Source organism: Littorina saxatilis, linkage group LG11, assembly GCF_037325665.1.
Source record: "Littorina saxatilis isolate snail1 linkage group LG11, US_GU_Lsax_2.0, whole genome shotgun sequence".
NCBI lineage: Eukaryota > Metazoa > Mollusca > Gastropoda > Littorinimorpha > Littorinidae > Littorina > Littorina saxatilis.
The window spans coordinates 34163942-34181109 of record NC_090255.1 but is presented as its reverse complement, the minus strand read 5'-3'; the positions used below and the strand labels follow the sequence as shown (position 1 = coordinate 34181109).

The window sequence follows — 17168 nt, the reverse complement described above, 5'->3', positions numbered from 1 at the left end:
ATCCTCCGACGAATATTGAGAACCCCTTGACTTGATGATAAATTAAGTTCTTGTTAACAAAGTGGACACGCTTAAGGTACTGGGATGTGTTTGATACTGGAATATTGTAATTAGGCGAGTTTTTGTACTCCGACATGACACTACATGTGCATGGTGTGCATGATTGGAATGTGAGGGTACTTCTTTGCCCCCGGTTAAAGGGCTGGCTAATAAAGGATGAGAACCAAAAGGTCGAGGACCATATTTGGTCGAGGATCAAAATGTCGAGTGCGACAAGAGATCGAAGGTGACAAAAGGTCAATAGCAAAACGTCGAGGGGACAAAAGGTCGAGGATTAAAACAGGTCGAGGAGTAAAAAAAGGTCGAGGTTAGAAAATGTCGATATTTTGGGGTGTCTGCGTTGAAGGTTCCACTGTATAGACACTACCTAATGTAAAATCCGTATGTTTGTTGACGATAAGTGTGGAGATAAAAATGTGCGATCTCCCAGGTCAACTTATGTGCAGACCTCTTTGTCCCTTTTAGTCTGTACACACAAGCAAAAGAAAAGATTCTGTCATCTATGTCAGTCCAGTGGGTTGCATATATATAACAAACATACTAATCCCCCTCTCCCCCCTCTCTTTAGCGTATTTGAGAATTGCAAACCACCAACACAGACGAAGAAGTATGAGATATGAGTAGATTGCCGATAGGAAAGCCATACAAATAGAAAGAAAGAAGGAAGCCAAGCAATTTCGTTTACTGTTCTTCGAGTCGAGTCAAAACGGTAAAAAAAAAAAAAGTATTACGTAGTCCCAAACAAAGATTCCATGGATAGCATTCTCCTATGCCATTCCTATCTGTGAGTCATGATACTAGAATGTGAAACATTTGATTACAAACGTTTCTCTTTTCAGCTGATGGTCACATAAAAGATTTAGAACGATGACAACTTTACACTAAGCCAGCTTACAGTAATGTGATACTTATCTATAAAAAGGCGTGTGTGTGTGTGTGTGTGTGTGTGTGTGTGTGTGTGTGTGTGTGTGTGTGTGTGTGTGTGTGTGTGTGTGTGTGTGTGTGTGTGTGTGTGTGTGTGACTTGAGGCGAGCAAGCTTGAGCGTATACTGCTAGTTTTAGTGAATGTATTTTTATACTTATGCTGTCCAGTGTTGTTTTAAATTAATGCTGTTGATCAGTTTGTTGATGCGTGTGTTGGTGTAAATGGCTGGATTGAAATGTTTCTTAACCGCAATATCATCACAAATTCCCAACTTTGGGCAATTATAGATTCTGTATTCTGTATTCTGTATTCTGTACATTCTGTTCCCCTCGGACAGAAAAAAGCTAGTCTGACAACAAGCCTTAAAAAATCTTATATTAATAAATTTTAACAGCCCACTGTAAAGTACAGTTGTGCTGATGTTCATTCACTCTCCATTTGCAGTGTTCTCGCTTCCCAGCGTGCCTGGACCTGCCTCCTGAGACAGCCCGGTGCTGTCAACTGGACAACGGGTCAATCTACTGTATTGACGTCTGTCCGGACGGTTACTACCCTGAAGGACAAAGTGGATGCTTCTTTGACCTTGAAGGTTGTTGATTCAAATGCCAGTACAGTAAACTACCTTGTAAGCGCCCAGTATCGAGTAACGCCCACCCCCTACTTTGGGTCAAAAACGGTGTATGGAAGGGTACTGTACCTTGTAAACGCACATCCACCAAATTTAGACCAACTGTGCCCCCCAAAAAGTGTTTTTCATGATGTTCTTAAAACCCGCACGCATTACCTACATACTGTTTGGGTGAATAATGACAGGATGCTGCGACCGTTGATTTCAAACTTTGCCTTGGCAGTCTCTGGATAGCCATGCCAAAACGTGACGAAGATTGTGGAGACTAATTTGATAATTCAGTGCTCGATCTTGAGCTCATGAGGAATTTACAAAAGATCGAGTAAACGAACTGTTCTTAGAATACGCTGTGTTTGACATGCACCGAACTCTCCCTAGATGTCTTTGATCAGAGCAAAAGAACTAAATGCATGAATTTCAATTTCATTTTGTGATTTCTGTGTACACACACGCGCTTCTAATGCCGGTAAAAGTCAAGCAGATACTGAGTGATCATATTCGGTTCTCATTTGAGATATGTGAATTTCTTCTAAAAAGATGACGCATAGGGATTTTTGTATCTTGTTTCAATGTTCCATTCTGGCAAGGCGCTGGAACACACCCAAACGCGTGTGTGTCACTGAAAAAGAGGGTAGACATTTTGGCACTGAAACATATCCTATTAACATTTTCACATGACATATTCCAAGTGATCGAATACTGCTATTTCGCACGAGGAACTAATCGTGTACAGTACCAAGTAAACTCCCAACCCTTACTTTCGATCGGAATTCGTGCATGAGGGTGGTGGGCGCCTGCAAGGTAGTTTATGGCACTGTTCAAGCACTTCAGCAGTGCTGATCGAACTCCAAGAGTTTTTTTATATACCTCCTTAAAAAAAAAAAAAAACTAAAAAAAAAAACTGGCATAATGTATAAAGTAGGCAGGTTCGTGGTGATTATTATCTAAAAGATATTATTTTACTGTCAAATGTATCCAGATATTGATATTCAAAGTGTTGATAGATGATAGACTGTTTGTGCGTTTAGAATAAAATCTGAAGTATTCTGTATTTCATGCCTGATTCTTTGCAGACATCAAAACGAGCTCTCCTAATTTGGCAAACTCAACTACATCTCCATCCTACGACAAAAACAACACTTTTGCTATGAGCATCGACAACTTCAACACATCCTGTTGTCATTGTCATCAGGCTTGCATCAATTGTTCCTCTGCTGGTGAAGACAACTGCTATGCTTGCGCTGAGGGACATGAACGGCAGTCATCTCCAACTGGACCATGCGTTGAACGTCCACAGGCTGATGCAAGTGTGTCATCTGATGCAAATCTGCTTATCGGACTCACAGCTGGAGTTGTACTATCCCTTGCTGCTTCCCTGCTCTCCTTCGCATATTGCGTAAGACTTGTCTTTCTATTCAGTCAAGTGTTGACTGTAAGTTTTAAGGAGGTTGGAGGTGAAGTTTGTCTCCCGCTTCATTTGTTCGTTTCCGCATTTCTAAAGTTATTTCTTCAAAAGTTTTACAAAGTTCTATTACTCATAAACTGCTGTATACGAAATTTTTCATAGTTTATTTTAGTGTTTGATTGAAATTGCGATTAAAATAACGGGAACCGTTATTAAAAAAACCGAGCTGAAATATTGAACTTTTGATTCAACACTAAGGCCAGAAATCTTTGAAACACTTACTTGCATCTTCTTATAATACTAATAATAACTGGACATTTTTAAGTGCCTAACCTATGGCTCTAGGCCCTCTACAAAGAAACATATATATACAGAATAGAACAATTAAAAGTACCTCATTTTTTGTGTGGAAAGCTTCATTCGACGACGTCATTTTAGAGTTTCACAAGAAAATGGAAACATACTCTCATGAATATAAAATAAAAATAAAAATTGAACGGAAGAAAAGCCGTCAAGGTAAGGAAACTCGAACAGTGAGATCGACGGAGCCAAGAGCTACAACAACAACAACAACAACAACAACAACAACAACAACAACAACAACAACAACAACAACAACAACAACAACAACAACTATGAAGGGAGCGGCTCGGTTATCTGACGAGTCGATAATAATGGATCCCCGTGCTCTAGAACTTACGAGTATCGCTCAAATAAAAAAAATCTAACTTTTGACAGTTAGCCTCGTTACCGCACATTTGGTAGTTCCGTTTTCGAATCGAAACACAAGTAAACCATTTGTTACAACATCTTGTTTGATATGTCTTTCATTTTTATTTTCATTCTTCTAAACGTTCATTTCTTTTACTTCCTTCCGTTTTCTTGCTTCCAAATCTTTTGAGGGATGTATGGACGATTAAATTAATCGAAATGATACACAGTTGTAGAGTATTTTTTGAGAACGGTTTCTCAGAACTAACCATTCTCTACTTAGTAACATCTGATATCATATGTATCACCGTGCGTGAACTGCAAGTAATGGTTAACGACCCAGTACCCTCCAAAGGTGTATGTATCTCTAAAACCATTTGGAGTATTCGATGTGTTATTCTGAAGTATCACAGTCCCTTCACATGAACCAATGAATGATCACGTCATTTTAACGACACAGTCAGGATGTTGTGGGTCATGGTCGAAACATATGGAAATAAAGAAGGCATTTCACGGGGTGTATCCCTATTCAGATGGATCGGGTGCTGTACGATCCATTCTCTGCAAAGAGGCAGGAAAAAGTGTATGCCTATTGGGATGCAGTGGGTCGCGTGTGACCCATATGTATGTTTACCTTTAATCCATTTTTGGAAAGTATGGGTCGTGCACAACCCACATTAACCGGACTGTGTATCCAAAGCGCGATCTGGTGAAGGTTCAACAACACAGCTTTAGGATGTTGAAGAGAACTGTTTTTGCATATAGTCCTTGCTATGTGTCAGATCTTGCACATTTTAGAAACTGGGCGAAATAACGACTTCATTTCACGGTTATAACTCATCTAATAACAACAACAACAACAACAACAACAACAACAACAACAACAACAACAACAACAACAAAATGCCATGTGGATAGCCATTTAATTTTGTGAAGTTCAGTTTGGCTGCTTTTTGAAGTAGAAACAGTATCAACTTTATTGCCTTCTCACTTTCTGATCATAACATGCATTGCTTCTATCTTTTCAGCTGCGTTTTTACAAGAAGTATGCACGTTGTGTTGCACGTGAGCCAAAAGCGTTATTACAAAGCAGCAATTCCACAGATATCTACTCGGAATCTCGGACAACCACTATAAGCTCCCAAGGCTCATTAACAGTTGCTGTCAGAGACGATTTGCCATTCACTGCATCGGAGAATGTCTGTCCGTCTTGCAGTGTGGATAGACCACAATTCCACGAAGGTTTTTTTTCTCTCTCTCTCTCTCTCTCTCTCTCTCTCTCTCTCTCTCTCTCTCTCTCTCTCTCCATTTCTCGCAATATGTATACAGTCGAACCCACCTGTAAGAAACTCGCCTACATTTCTTTGTATGCAAGTGCATTTTTGCAATTAAGGATCAATGCAATCTCTCGCCAGCATCTCCGGTTTCCTTTTACCTCTTTTCTCCTGCTCTTATTTTTGACTGTTTGTCTCTTCGGTCTTACTCAGTCTTTCCCTCTCTGTCAGTCGGTCTATGCGTCTGTCCTGCTGTCCGAGTATGTATCTGTCTGGTCAGTTTTTAGAACAAAGTAAAAACAGTTCGGCTCGCTCACCCAGCTTTTTAGATGGAATATGAACATCCCTCCACCTTATAAACCTCAAGATCATAACCTAATCCTGTACAGAAAGATCATTTTTTGATGTGGCAATAATTTATTAAAAAACGTCCACTCTGCAAGGTAAGCAGTTTGTGTCCATATGGAGGGATGGATTTATGCCATGTAAAAACCTGGACAGCTCTTATTGAGCCGAATTGTTTACAGGTGAAGGACTAAACCTTTAAGGTGTTTGGTCGGACATTCTGTGTTTTTGTCTGGATGCCATTTTTCTGCGTCGCGTCATTACTTGTTTCCATTTGTTTTGAAATAACCACGTTATGTTTAAAGGTGAAACCGAATCTGCAAGCATCCCAAGCATATTGTTTGACGACGGCAGCGATGCAGAAACTATGATGCAAACACGCCCTGACGCCCACTTCAGACGGTTCACAGTAAATGCAGATGTAAACAGAGCCAGCTCGCATTCTCTCGCTGTAAACAACCCTTCGAGTGTGTCTGGACTGTACGACTCTAGCTTCAACTCTGTTTCCCTTTCGACAAATTCATTCGGCACAGATAAGACGTCCCAGACGGGATACAGTTTAAACTTGGACAAACTCCAGGAGAACAACAGAACATCTTTTCCGAATACTATCGGATCATTTGAATCCATCGCGTCTACACAGACAGAATATCTCGACAGCAGTGTCAACGTCGCACCTATGTTCAGTGACACGTGGCAGGTGCGCGAAGAGTTTAACTCCTCAGGTGGCTTCTTCCGAGGCCCAGAATCCGACGTGAGGCTTGAAATCCCTGCAGGCGCAGTTGAAGACAATTTACACGTTCTCATAAAAGGCGCTGTATGCACGGACCTGGAACATGTGCACAGAAGCTTCCGCCTTCCAGAGAATGAATATATTGCCAGCGTTGTGGCTGAATATTTTGCCGGAGATGGGTTTCAATTCCAGAAACATGTTCGAATTGTCCTGCCCCATTTTCTTCCGCCTACATTCTGCAAAGAGAAGGTGAAGGTGTACCAGTGCTACGTGACGGCGTCCGGGGACTGGGTCCAGCAGATTTTACCGTTGGAGGAGAAGGATAACGCCCGCCGATCGTCGCTCAAAAACGAACAACTTCAAAGAGAGGCGGTGTTTTACTTTGCTGAGAAGAACGAGATCCATATTCTGACGACACACTTCAGCGTGTACTTTTGCACCGACTGTGGCACCGACTACCCTCCCCCAGAACTTTTCCTGGAGGTCCACGGAAGACACTCACATCAACAGGTGGACATGCGTCTCTACATTTGGGATTCTCGTCTTAACATCGAGGACTTTAGAAAGGTTAGTAAAGGCAAGGGAAGCTTAACCCACACTGCTATTCTCAAATGTGAAGCAATTATCTATTATTTTGGTTTGTGTAGTATGTTTAAATAACCCTTGATATTTACGATAAACTTTACTCTTTTGATGTCTTGACCTCAAATACATACAATTGGTACTCTACCACATTGCATTTTCCTTATTTTGCAATGTTGATGCAAAAGAAGAAAACATCGGACCTGACATTGAATAAAAAGGCTGAACTAATCATTTTTGTATTGATAATAAAGGCTGAAAACTATCTGTGCAAATCTATTTCCATATTTGTTTTTGCACATTTAAATGCGGGAAACACAGCATAGCCTACTCACAGCACAAACCTAATGGTAACATACATACTGTTAACAAATGTTTGTTGCTTTCCACACACCTACCAGCCAAACAGAAAAAAAACCAGGAACATGTTTGCTATTTACTTTACTCAGACGTACATTAACAAGAAATGGTTGATGAGCATTACCTGCAGTCGACTCGCGGTGATACAACCGCCGAATGTGTGTTCCCCAAAAGCCGATCTTACTGAAAAACACACCAACAGTTTGGTAATTCTAGGAATTCATTCACTGGAAGCACTCACTAATTATGCAACCCTTTGATTAATTCGATTTAATACATCAAATCAAACCTTTTGAATGAAGACAAATGAAACAAATACAAGAAGTAAGAGTTTTTAAAATTCGGAGAAAGTTTAACAATTAAGAGAAAAGTTTGAAAAATACGCTTGCTTGCTAGGAGATTCGAACCCGTGACCGGCGACGTAAAGATTGTGCGATCGAGCCCTCTACCGACTGAGCTTACCGGGCTGATTGTTTTTATGGGTAAAAAGAGAAATGTTGACTTCGAGTATTACACGCGAGTTCTCGAGCATGGAGAACAGTATCGACTCGTCGGTCTCCGATCCTCTCAGTTAGTATATGTGTTATGTACATTCTGTCAATCTCACTGTTCGAGGTTAGTTAAGTTGATAACTGCCCCTAGGCTCTCGTTCACTTTGTATAAGTTAGGATAGCAAACTCAAGTAGCATTAATTTTTAGTGTGACTGACATGATGTTGGCACTCCAGGTCCGAAATGCATCGACCAATCTTCGAAAGGCGCTGATGTCATTTCCAAAAAGGATTTCCCTTCCCAGAATTCCAAACGGATTTGGAGATTCCGTAGATTTTGTTCGGGACGATGACGTCCTATGGTCGGTTTATTATTTAAACGGAAGCAAGCGGTATAAACCAATGTTGACATAGCAAATGCAGAATTATATAAACTTTTAAGATTATATACCATTATCACCCGAAAGTAATCAGCCAGTGATATTGAGATTCCTCTCTGTTCCCAGGATTTAAAAGACAGGGGTTCAGAGAACTACCGAGGAATGAACCTGATCGACACCAAAAAACTTGGCGCTCTCACCCATACTGACCTAGGCTTTCCCCATGTCCAGGTCAGAGCATTCCTCGATCTCAAGAATCCCGAGGAATGGATGCACGCTTCTCGAAGGGGTAGTGTTGTTTTTCCATCAGAACAGGTAAGTGAGCACGAGACTAAGTTTTAACATCATATATATATTCATTTAGGATGAAAGTATCCGCGAACTTCTAAACCTGGAAGCTGAAAAAGGGCAGGTCCTCTGGCTAGTCCTTTACAATACAGTAGATGTAATCTTGCTATGTGTTTTGTCGATAATGGTGTTATCAGATTTTGATCAGAAAATTGTATGAAGTGTACACAGAACGCAAACATTATGGGTGCATGAACACTCCGCGCACTTTCCCAATTTTGAAGCTTCCGCGCATGTGAAACTCCCGCGCGTGGTGTATATGTAAGATGCGCGCGTGTTTTAGCAAAATGTGATGTGAAACTAGCGCGCGTGTCTTTGCTCGGTCAAATGTGAGACATTGAGACATTAACAACTGACACTTGTATATCCATGAAAACTGACACTTGTATATCTATATATTGAACACGTCTTTATTACACAGACAAGTCGATAAAAACGAATGAAGACTTAAACCATGCGTATAAGAATATTTTGTTCACTTATTATATAACAGAAATTACAGAAATTTCGGGTGTCTGGTATCACAGTCTGCAATTTTGGCAACTCTATCAACACGATAGAGGTAACCGTCAATTACGATGGCATCTTTTTTTCTTATGGTCTCAGACTGTTTTAAATCCATGGCAGTGACAGTGACCGGCCGACAGTGACAGTGTGAGTCTGTGTGTCTGTGAGAGGGGTAAAAAAATGTGTCACAGTGGTCATTGCATTGTGAGTGGTTAGTGAACAGTCAATGAGCAGTCAGTGAAAAGTGCTAACCGTAGGGACTGTGAGTACGCGCGCAAGTTGTATGAGCCGAACCAGTAATTCGTGCGCGGAAGTTACAACCCGATATTGCGCGGAGCATACATGTATTTTACAAGCGCGGAATTTACATATGCGCGGAAATTACCGGCTGCGAACATTATGCACAAACAAAACAAAACAATAATCTGCTCAGAAGACTTAGAATGAAGCGACATCGAGTGAGACCCATGAAATTAAGGGATATTAGAGACACGATACACAGAAGAAGGTAACATATTGGAGTTTACGTGACAAACAAAATTTGCAAAAGACAGGAGCAGGGAAGATAGACTCTGGATGGTGGGAATATAGGTTTAGTGAGGGAGGCACATGACAGCCTGTCTGTGTTTCTTATCCCCACAAAACATCTTAACTACAATATGCTCACCTGTTGGATTGCAGCACCTGGATCTGGAGGAGTTTGTTCACTGTGCATGCCGGCGAGGTCGGGTGCCACAGCGGATAGACTGGCAAGTGGTCAGCACACCGGACAGAAGGCCAAGTGACCCCTGTGAGTGCTATGTGGATGCCCATTACGTCATAGATGGACGCGTTGTGGATAACCCTCGAAAAGTCACCATTTTCGTCAGCGTTTCAAGAAAACCGGTACGCTTTCGCTTTGTGTGTGTGTGTGTGTGTGTGTGTGTGTGTGTGTGTGTGTGTGTGTGTGAGTGTGGGTGTGCAAATCTTAGAACTAAAAAAGAAATACATGTTCTGTTTTGATCTAGCCGTGGGGTCTAGAAATAATTGATACAAATGCAACGACCTTGTGAATCAGGCCCGGGATTGTACATGGGGTCATATGATTTGGCCACTGACCTGGACAATCTACAGCCTGTTTGTTTTCTGTGTGAAATAGGAATCTTTTGCTGAAATATTTCATTTACTATTGTCAATCTGCGAAATAAACTTTTACGATTGTTGACAATTTCCAAGCTAGAAATTAAATACCTTTATTCCATGTAACATTCTCGAAATATCTGTTCACACTGTGATTTACAAAGGAATAGATAAATATCAAAATCTAATAAGTGGTGTTTTTTTTTCTGCAGGAAGAAGATCAGAAGTCACAACACGGCCAAGGATTGCCACGTCAAGCTGACATTAGGTACTTTTAATGTAGGCTTTGGGTCATTCTCAGTGTCATGGTCCAAAAGCGTGACATAGGCATTGACAAATATAGTTCAAAGAAAATCGTTTCAAACTTCATGTGCAATATAATAGGGTGTGATAAAACTATGAGTGGACAAAAAGCTCAAAGAAACTTGTTGGTTTCCCTTATATGGAGCGACAAAGTACGTATCCGTCCAAAACCATGTTCGGTCGAGGCATTGACAATTTGACAGACACGGAAGTTAAACTGCAAGTCTCGCGCTCAATAACCAACCATTTCTACTGTTGTGAGCATTTCTGGTTCCAGGCTCATGACAGGATGACATTGTGTTCAAGTAGTTTAAAAAAATTGTTCATTATTTAATTAAATGCAAAAACGTCTTGTTCGGTCAAGGCCAAAATGTGTGACACCAAGACCTCCTCTGAGATTCATGTTGCAAACAAAACTATATATTTAGTAACAAAAGCTGTGTTTGTGTAGCAGTAATGTGTACAAATAAAGTGTAGATCCAACACATTGCTATTGTGTGCCCATGAGTGGTTATCTGTGCCGGATAATTCGGGACACGATGCCTCGACCGAACAGCATTTTGGGCCCAGTCAAATCTCTTTGCACCTGTACACTTTGTTTTCTCTCTTACTTTACTGGAGATAAACGTCTGTTTTTCGTCAAGAGAGGAATGTCACAAAATGGCGGCTTTTAATCCGCCGATTTTTAGCAAACTTAAATGTCAAACGAATTTTCTAAGAAAAATGTGTGTTGAAAACATATACATGTATTTTCTTGATACACAATACAGATACAGCATGTAGTTTATTTGATGAAACATATGGTTGTAAACCTTTCATGAAGTAGGTCGCCCACCTCTAGGACAGTAATCTGAGGATGAACCCTTTATAAAAAACACGTAACAGTAAGCAATGCATGCCCTGGAACCATCATTCACAGTCTGTCGTTACTTTGCGATTTTCATTAATAGATTCAGATCATCAGATTTTTTGAGCAGGTAAATTTTGTACACAATGATACGCAGCTAAATTAGGTGTGCAAAACCTTGCTGTGCATGTACATTTTGATTACAAATGGAACACATTCTTTGTATTTGGTTCATGACTGTTTACTATTCTAACAAGCCCTAGGTACTGCAATCATGCCTTTGTTTTTAATAAGGGAAACACAATCCACAAACCACTTTGACAAGCAAAATACTATGCCAATGGCATTATAACTGTTATTATTATTTTTATTGGTAGTAGTAGTATAACAGACGGATACTACTACTACCAATAATAATAATAATAACAATTATAACGCCATTGGCATAGTATTTTGCTTATCAAAGTTGTTTGTAATTGAAGATTTCTGCGCAATTACACACGAAAGTGAATTATCATGAATTTTGACAAGAAGTGGCCACGCTCAGATGATAACACAATGCTGTAGCTTTTCCAAGCGCATGTGCATGCTCCGAACATTTCTACATGTTTTCCCCGTTTGTTTCAAAAGCCATAAACCACCTTTAACCTTATATGGTAATTAAAAATGACGCGTTTGACAATATAAGGTACATACATTGAAGTCAAAGTGTATACATGAAGTGTTCTCAAACACAAGGAAAAGAACAGGTAACAATTCTACTGTGGAATAATGAGCCTGCTGAATAACGAGTAGTAAACATTTCTGAGAAAAAATTCATCTGATTAACTTCAGTCTCTGTTCACCCTTTGTAATTTAGTCAAGTTTTAAATTTGACTTGTTAAAACACACTGAACATACTTTCTCCGGGCTGGGATACAAGCCAGTTAATTTATAACAAAGCAAGAAATCATGCCCCCTCGACTTTCTAATAAGCGGGTCCGACCGTATTATTACAATGTCAGGCCCTTCAATCAGGAGTGGGCTTATGATATGCTGGGTGATCTTAGAATAACCCTTTTTAGCGGATGAGCGTATGATACGAAGAGCGGGGCACGAGGTGAGTGTCTGCAGAAAAAAATGTAATAACTCCTAAAATACTAATTATCCTGCAACCATATTACAGTTGTCAAAACCCGAAATGTAGCGCTACTTATTCACGTTGCTCTTTTTACAAAAAAATGCGTATCTATTGAATAACTATCCAAAACACAAGGCAGGTCGCTGATTTGTGGTCGGGTGCTCTTATGAAATACCCCCCTGTGCGCTTATGATAGCTTCAGTGATTTTCGGATCGGATGCGCTTATGATTGGTTTCGCTGCGCTGCTTAGTTCCCACTTTCTTGCTACCTTGTTGCTACTAAAACGTATACACATTATTTTATTTAGCCCTTTGCCGCGACAAGGTTTGCCAATACCGGCACTTGTCTAGACAGTGACGTCATTCATAGATGACGCCAATCATAAATGACTTTTGTCAAGGGAACTTATGCTTTCAAGTGTTGCTGCTTCCAGTGACAGGAAGGTATAGAGATAATATAGTTCTCTGCTTCACCAAATGTACGACCAATAGTGAGATGTTTTGTGTCTTTTTTCCTACTAATACTGCCGACAAACTAGCCAGAATTGCACTATTGCGCCTAGACAGAAAAAGGGTTAGACAAAAATGCAGCCTCAATGACATCTCTCAATTATTTCACGCTCATTATCCTAGCTAAAACACACACCACTTTCATAAAGGAATGTTGATTTGAAAACAAAAACACTAATAGGGTTTGAGATGCGTTCTGTTTGTAGATGGAGTATTCTGGGATCATGGACGGCAGTGGTATTGACCTGGACATATCTCAGGAGATTCAAGTGGAAACTACCCAGGCTGACCCAGGACCACCCCCAGCCAGCAGCACGCCTGCGAAGCCTGCGAAGAAGGACAGGGGGAAGACTCACCTGTGTACCGTCCGCTTGTGGAAACACCTACAAGCACTTGCCAAATCTCAGGCGACATATCAGGGCTACTCACGAAGAGGGTTTCCAGTGTTTCATCTGTAAAAAGGCGCTGGTTAGTCAAGTCGCGCTGGAGTCTCACTTGAACGGCCATGAAAAGAAGAAGCCATTCAGCTGTGCTGCCTGTAAGAAGACTTACCAGAGCAGGACCAGTCTTGCACAGCACTCCTGCAGCAGCAAACCGTCACAGAGCTTTCCGTGGGATGAATGCCCCAAAGTGTGCCCATCGAAGAAGGCTTTAATTCAGCACAGGCTGAAGCATGCACCAATGCCAGAGTTTCGGTGCCAGTTTTGTGGCGTGGAGTTCAAGTTCAGACAGGGAAGAGATCGTCATGTCAAAAGCAGATGCAGGGTTGCCCAGGAAACAAAAACATCTAAGGATTCTTATCCACCTTTGATGTTGCAACCGCTTTAAAGTTACTGTTCAGAACTTTGTGAAAAGGAAACAAACACTTGTTTGTTAGAGTTTAATTTTACTCCTTTTGGTTTTATGAAGACGCAAGATTAGTTTCATATTATTGATTTTAATAAAAGCATAGAAAACTGCAAAATATTAATTTCAATCTCTCTCTCTTTCTCTCTCATAAGTTTACTTTCTATACTTTCTAATATTAATTAACTGTAATTAAATTGTATGTACAGTCATTGAAGCCTTGTCTGGTCATAATATGTCCCGGTTATCATGAACTTTGTGAAAAGGAAATAAACACTTGTTTGTTAGAGTTTTAACTTGATTTTACTCCTTTTGGTTTTATGAAGACGCAAGATTAGTTTCATATCATTGGTTTTAATAAAAGCATAGAAAACTGCAAAATATTAATTTCAATCTCTCTCTCTCTCTCTCTCTCTCTCTCTCTCTCTCTCTCTCTCTCTCTCTCTCTCTCTCTCTCTCTCTCTCTCTCTCTCATAAGTTTACTTTCTATACTTTCTAATATTAATTAACTGTAATTAAATTGCATGTACAGTCATTGAAGCCTTGTCTGGTCATAATATGTCCCGGTTATCATGAACATTGTCTCACAACATAAAAAAGACATCATACTGTTTAGTCAGTACATTCGCATGTTACACATTTGCATGTCCTACACACACACGCATACACACACATTATTAATTAACTGTAATTAAATTGCATGTACAGTCATTGAAGCCTTGTCAGGTCATAATATATCCCGGTTATCATTAACATTGTCTCACAGCATAAAAAAGACATACTGTTTAGTCAGTACATTCGCATGTTACACATTTGCATGTCCTACACACACACACACACACACACACACACACACACACACACACACACACACACACACACACACACACACACACACACACACACACTTAATCAGCTACTCCAGCTCAATCCCATGTCTGACATGGGAAAACACTTTGGTTTCGTCAACACGGAAGTACTGGCGAACACCGCGGTCTCCCCTGCTCGGTTCAGTAGGTCCTGACAGCCGGGAAGATTTCCGTTTCAGCCTCTTTTCGGAAGTTCTAGGCACTCCGTGTTAAGCTGAACAAAACAATACCGGAGCTTATGTGCTTCATGTTTATCAACTGTGTGGGTTATGATTTCTTTGAAGATGGAGAACCCTTCTCCACAATGGTAACATCTATAATCCATGATCTGTAAAATGAGAACATTTAATTAAGATCATTCAGGTCATCAAGCAAAAGACTAGGCAGCGCAGCGAAAAACCAGTCATAAGCGCATCCGATCCGAAAAATCAAGCTATCATAAGCGCACAGGGGGTATTTCATAAGAGCACCCGACCACAAATCAGCGACCTGCCTTGTGTTTTGGATAGTTATTCAATAGATACGAATTTTTTTGTAAAAAGAGCAACGTGAATAAGTAGCGCTACATTTCGGGTTTTGACAACTGTAAAATGGTTGCAGGATAATTAGTATTTTAGGAGTTATTACATTTTTTCTGCAGACACTCACCTCGTGCCCCGCTCTTCGTATCATACGCTCATCCGCTAAAAAGGGTTATTCTAAGATCACCCAGCATATCATAAGCCCACCCCTGATTGAAGGGCCTGAATGTAAGCACTATCGATATGAAAATGAACATTTTGCTGTTTCCAGGAGCAACGCACTTGCGAGCTTTGTTGGTTCATACTCGTTTTAAGCCTTTTAACACAAATAAGAATTTGGTACGTCATGCGTTTAGATGACTAATCAATGTATAATCCACCACAGTACGGCAACAGTCAATTTGCATGCCATTATTTTGAATTCTATTTTCAGAGGGAGAACCTATAACAACTTGTCAGCAGCTGGTGAAAACCCAGCTTTAACCTACCCAAAACAGGTATTTTCTTCTTTCACCCCGCCTCCACACTTGATGAGCCGCGAAGATTACAGAGCTGTTGGCGAGGCTGATAGTCGAACGGCAGAAACTGCGGGCTTACAGCGAACCTTGAGTGTTGGGTCTTGCAAAAACCTGTACATTACCAGCGTGGGAGAAAACTTCGCCCTGCCATCGCGAAGACCGAGTACTGCTGACGCAGGTGTTAGTTACTTGAATGTCCCTGCAGAAACGGGTTTGACGAGTTCTGTCATGGGAGAACAAATGTACCGTCACAGGGATTTTGACACAGCCGCAGTTGGGACGAGGAGGGATGCAGCAGTATCACAAAACCCTCCCAGTAACATTTCTACGGAATACTTGCAATCACACAGTGGATATCTGAACACGGCAGTTGAAAGTTCCAGAGAAAACATGGGACTGCATCTGACACAAAGTCCTTCTGAGGGCTCCATCCACAGATACCGCGATGAAAGCGACGTTGCACCCGGATGTTCTGGGGCGGTATCTGTTGATGTTGAAAGGCAAACAGACAGTTCGGAGTCTAACCCAAGTACCGTAGAACAGATTGAAGAAAATGCATGGAATGATACTTGCACTTTTCGTTTAGGGCTGCCAGTTTCTGAAGAAAACTGCACGTCCTTGGTAAAAGAAACGTTGGTATAACAGGTGCCATTTGACTTGCTTGACAACGCTGCCACCCTTACCCTCTCCCCCCTCCCCTGTAAAATGTGACGCACAGACAAGATCAGAGAGAGGTTATCAAGTGCTCTATCTAACAACATGGTCGACTATTGGTCTATCTATTCTTCATTTTGCCAGGGAACAAGTATCGCCCTTTGTCTGCAAAAGAAGGAGTAACTGAAACAAACGTGTACTTTTTGACAAATACAAATAAATGTATTATAAAACAAAAGATCACAACTGCTCATTAGACATCTTTCTGTGTAGGGTAGTCTACTTTGTGTGGACATCTTATAATGTCACACGCTTTCCTTCTTTGCCACTGCTAAAGCAAACGTGTGCAAGATTGTATGTTACACGCTTTAGAAGCATGGCAAGAACGGATTTAAGCTCAAAATCGTCCCTCCAAAAGCCAAAAAAATGTAAACACGACTTTTATTTCTCCTGCTGTTATTGTTTCTTCTCTTTACACATTCTTCAACGCTCAGAATACTGAAAACGGCATCCCAGACGACAGTACTGTTTCCATACGCGAATTCAGCTGCCCTTGGAAAGTGGCTAGCTCAGGAGGCCTGTTAGTCTGAAACTATAGGGACAGAGTAACATAGATGACAAAGATCCCGGAATGAACAAACATTTCGCGGATGCAGACACAGAAAGACGTCATGAAGAATGCGATGCTTCAAAAGATACAGACTGTGACGATGACTGTGACGTCATTCACATACACCGAGACGTCATTCACAGTTGTTCGGTCACTTCCGTCAAAAAGTAGATCTCTCCACAATGGCTGCTCCTGTGTTTAGGTTTGTCAAGCTTGAGTACACAAAACGTGTTTGTTCTCTCCTCTGTTGAAGCTGTGAGACATAAATGCTATTCCGACTTGGTCGTGTGACAGAGTTTTCTTCCACACTCGATTAGCTGATGTCTAACTCAGCCTGACGGCTTCGTTAGACAATCAACGTAATCTCGTGTGGAAGAAAACGTCTGTCACACGACCAAGTCGGAATAGCAGGTAATATTACGCGCCGCTTTACGGTACAAAACAAGAGGAGCCAGGCGACAGAAACAACCAGTCCTTCAAAAACATCAAGACCCATCTCTTCA

The 17168-nt window shown here is 40.9% G+C and overlaps 1 protein-coding gene across 1 annotated transcript; it reads left to right on the top strand.

The window, feature by feature from the left end:
* Positions 1-1427: 1427 nt before the first annotated feature.
* LOC138980304 (uncharacterized) lies at positions 1428-16362 on the top strand. Its single transcript, XM_070353166.1, has 8 exons — positions 1428-1574; positions 2687-3009; positions 4758-4971; positions 5654-6648; positions 8020-8208; positions 9430-9633; positions 10080-10135; positions 15317-16362. Exons 2-8 carry the CDS (start codon positions 2761-2763, stop codon positions 16041-16043), a joined length of 2634 nt encoding a protein of 877 aa, XP_070209267.1. The 5' UTR covers positions 1428-1574; positions 2687-2760; the 3' UTR covers positions 16044-16362.
* Positions 16363-17168: the final 806 nt, after the last annotated feature.

Excerpts from the sequence above, each read along its gene's own strand:
- LOC138980304 (XM_070353166.1), top strand. The coding sequence starts at position 2,761 with ATGAGCATCGACAACTTCAACACATCCTGTTGTCATTGTCATCAGGCT. Across the intron at positions 8,209-9,429 it reads TTGTTTTTCCATCAGAACAG|CACCTGGATCTGGAGGAGTT; the intron begins GTAAGTGAGCAC and ends GTTGGATTGCAG. Across the intron at positions 10,136-15,316 it reads CCACGTCAAGCTGACATTAG|AGGGAGAACCTATAACAACT; the intron begins GTACTTTTAATG and ends TTCTATTTTCAG.